Consider the following 517-nt stretch of genomic DNA (forward strand, 5'->3'; position numbering starts at 1 on the left):
AGTGCAGTCTATTTTATCCTGTAATTGATCTGGCCTTCTCAGTATCTGGATCTCTGTTCCTTCGTGTTTACCTTCTTTAACATTGAACTTGTTTTGATCATAGACTGACCTCCCAGATTCTCTGAGTTTGTTCTTATAGTTTTGTTCTCTTAGCAACTCTTCTTTCTGTTGACTTAATTCAGGGAGGTGCTGCCACGTATGTCAATCTCTCGTTGTTGTCTGTTCTTCTTGGTTCTCAGTCCCCAGAACTCACTTTAGGATGTTTTGTAGCACAGGGTTGTCTTTGGTAAAATCCCTTAGCTTCTGTTTATCCTGGAATGTTTTGATTACACCGTCATATTTGATTGATAGCTTTGCTCGATAAAAGATTCTTGGTTGGCAATTTTTGTTTTTCAGGGTTTTATGTGTGTCTCCCTTCTTGTTTGCATGGTTTCTGCTGAGAGATCTGAGCTTAATCTGACTTGCTTGCCTTTGTATGTGACACTTCTGCTTTCCCTGGCTGCTTTCAGAAGTGTCT

At 40.0% G+C, this 517-nt stretch overlaps 1 protein-coding gene across 1 annotated transcript in view; it reads left to right on the forward strand.

Annotated features, from left to right (window-relative positions):
• Nucleotides 1–517, forward strand: part of POF1B (premature ovarian failure, 1B) — a 287784-nt gene that overhangs the window by 155965 nt on the left and 131302 nt on the right. The window contains exon 8 of the mRNA XM_006871314.1: nt 276–282. Within this exon, the coding sequence (XP_006871376.1) occupies nt 276–282 (7 nt within the window). The remainder of the gene's footprint in view (nt 1–275; nt 283–517) is intronic.

Source organism: Chrysochloris asiatica, unplaced genomic scaffold (assembly GCF_000296735.1).
Source record: "Chrysochloris asiatica unplaced genomic scaffold, ChrAsi1.0 scaffold00167, whole genome shotgun sequence".
In the NCBI taxonomy this organism is placed as follows: Eukaryota; Metazoa; Chordata; class Mammalia; order Afrosoricida; family Chrysochloridae; genus Chrysochloris; species Chrysochloris asiatica.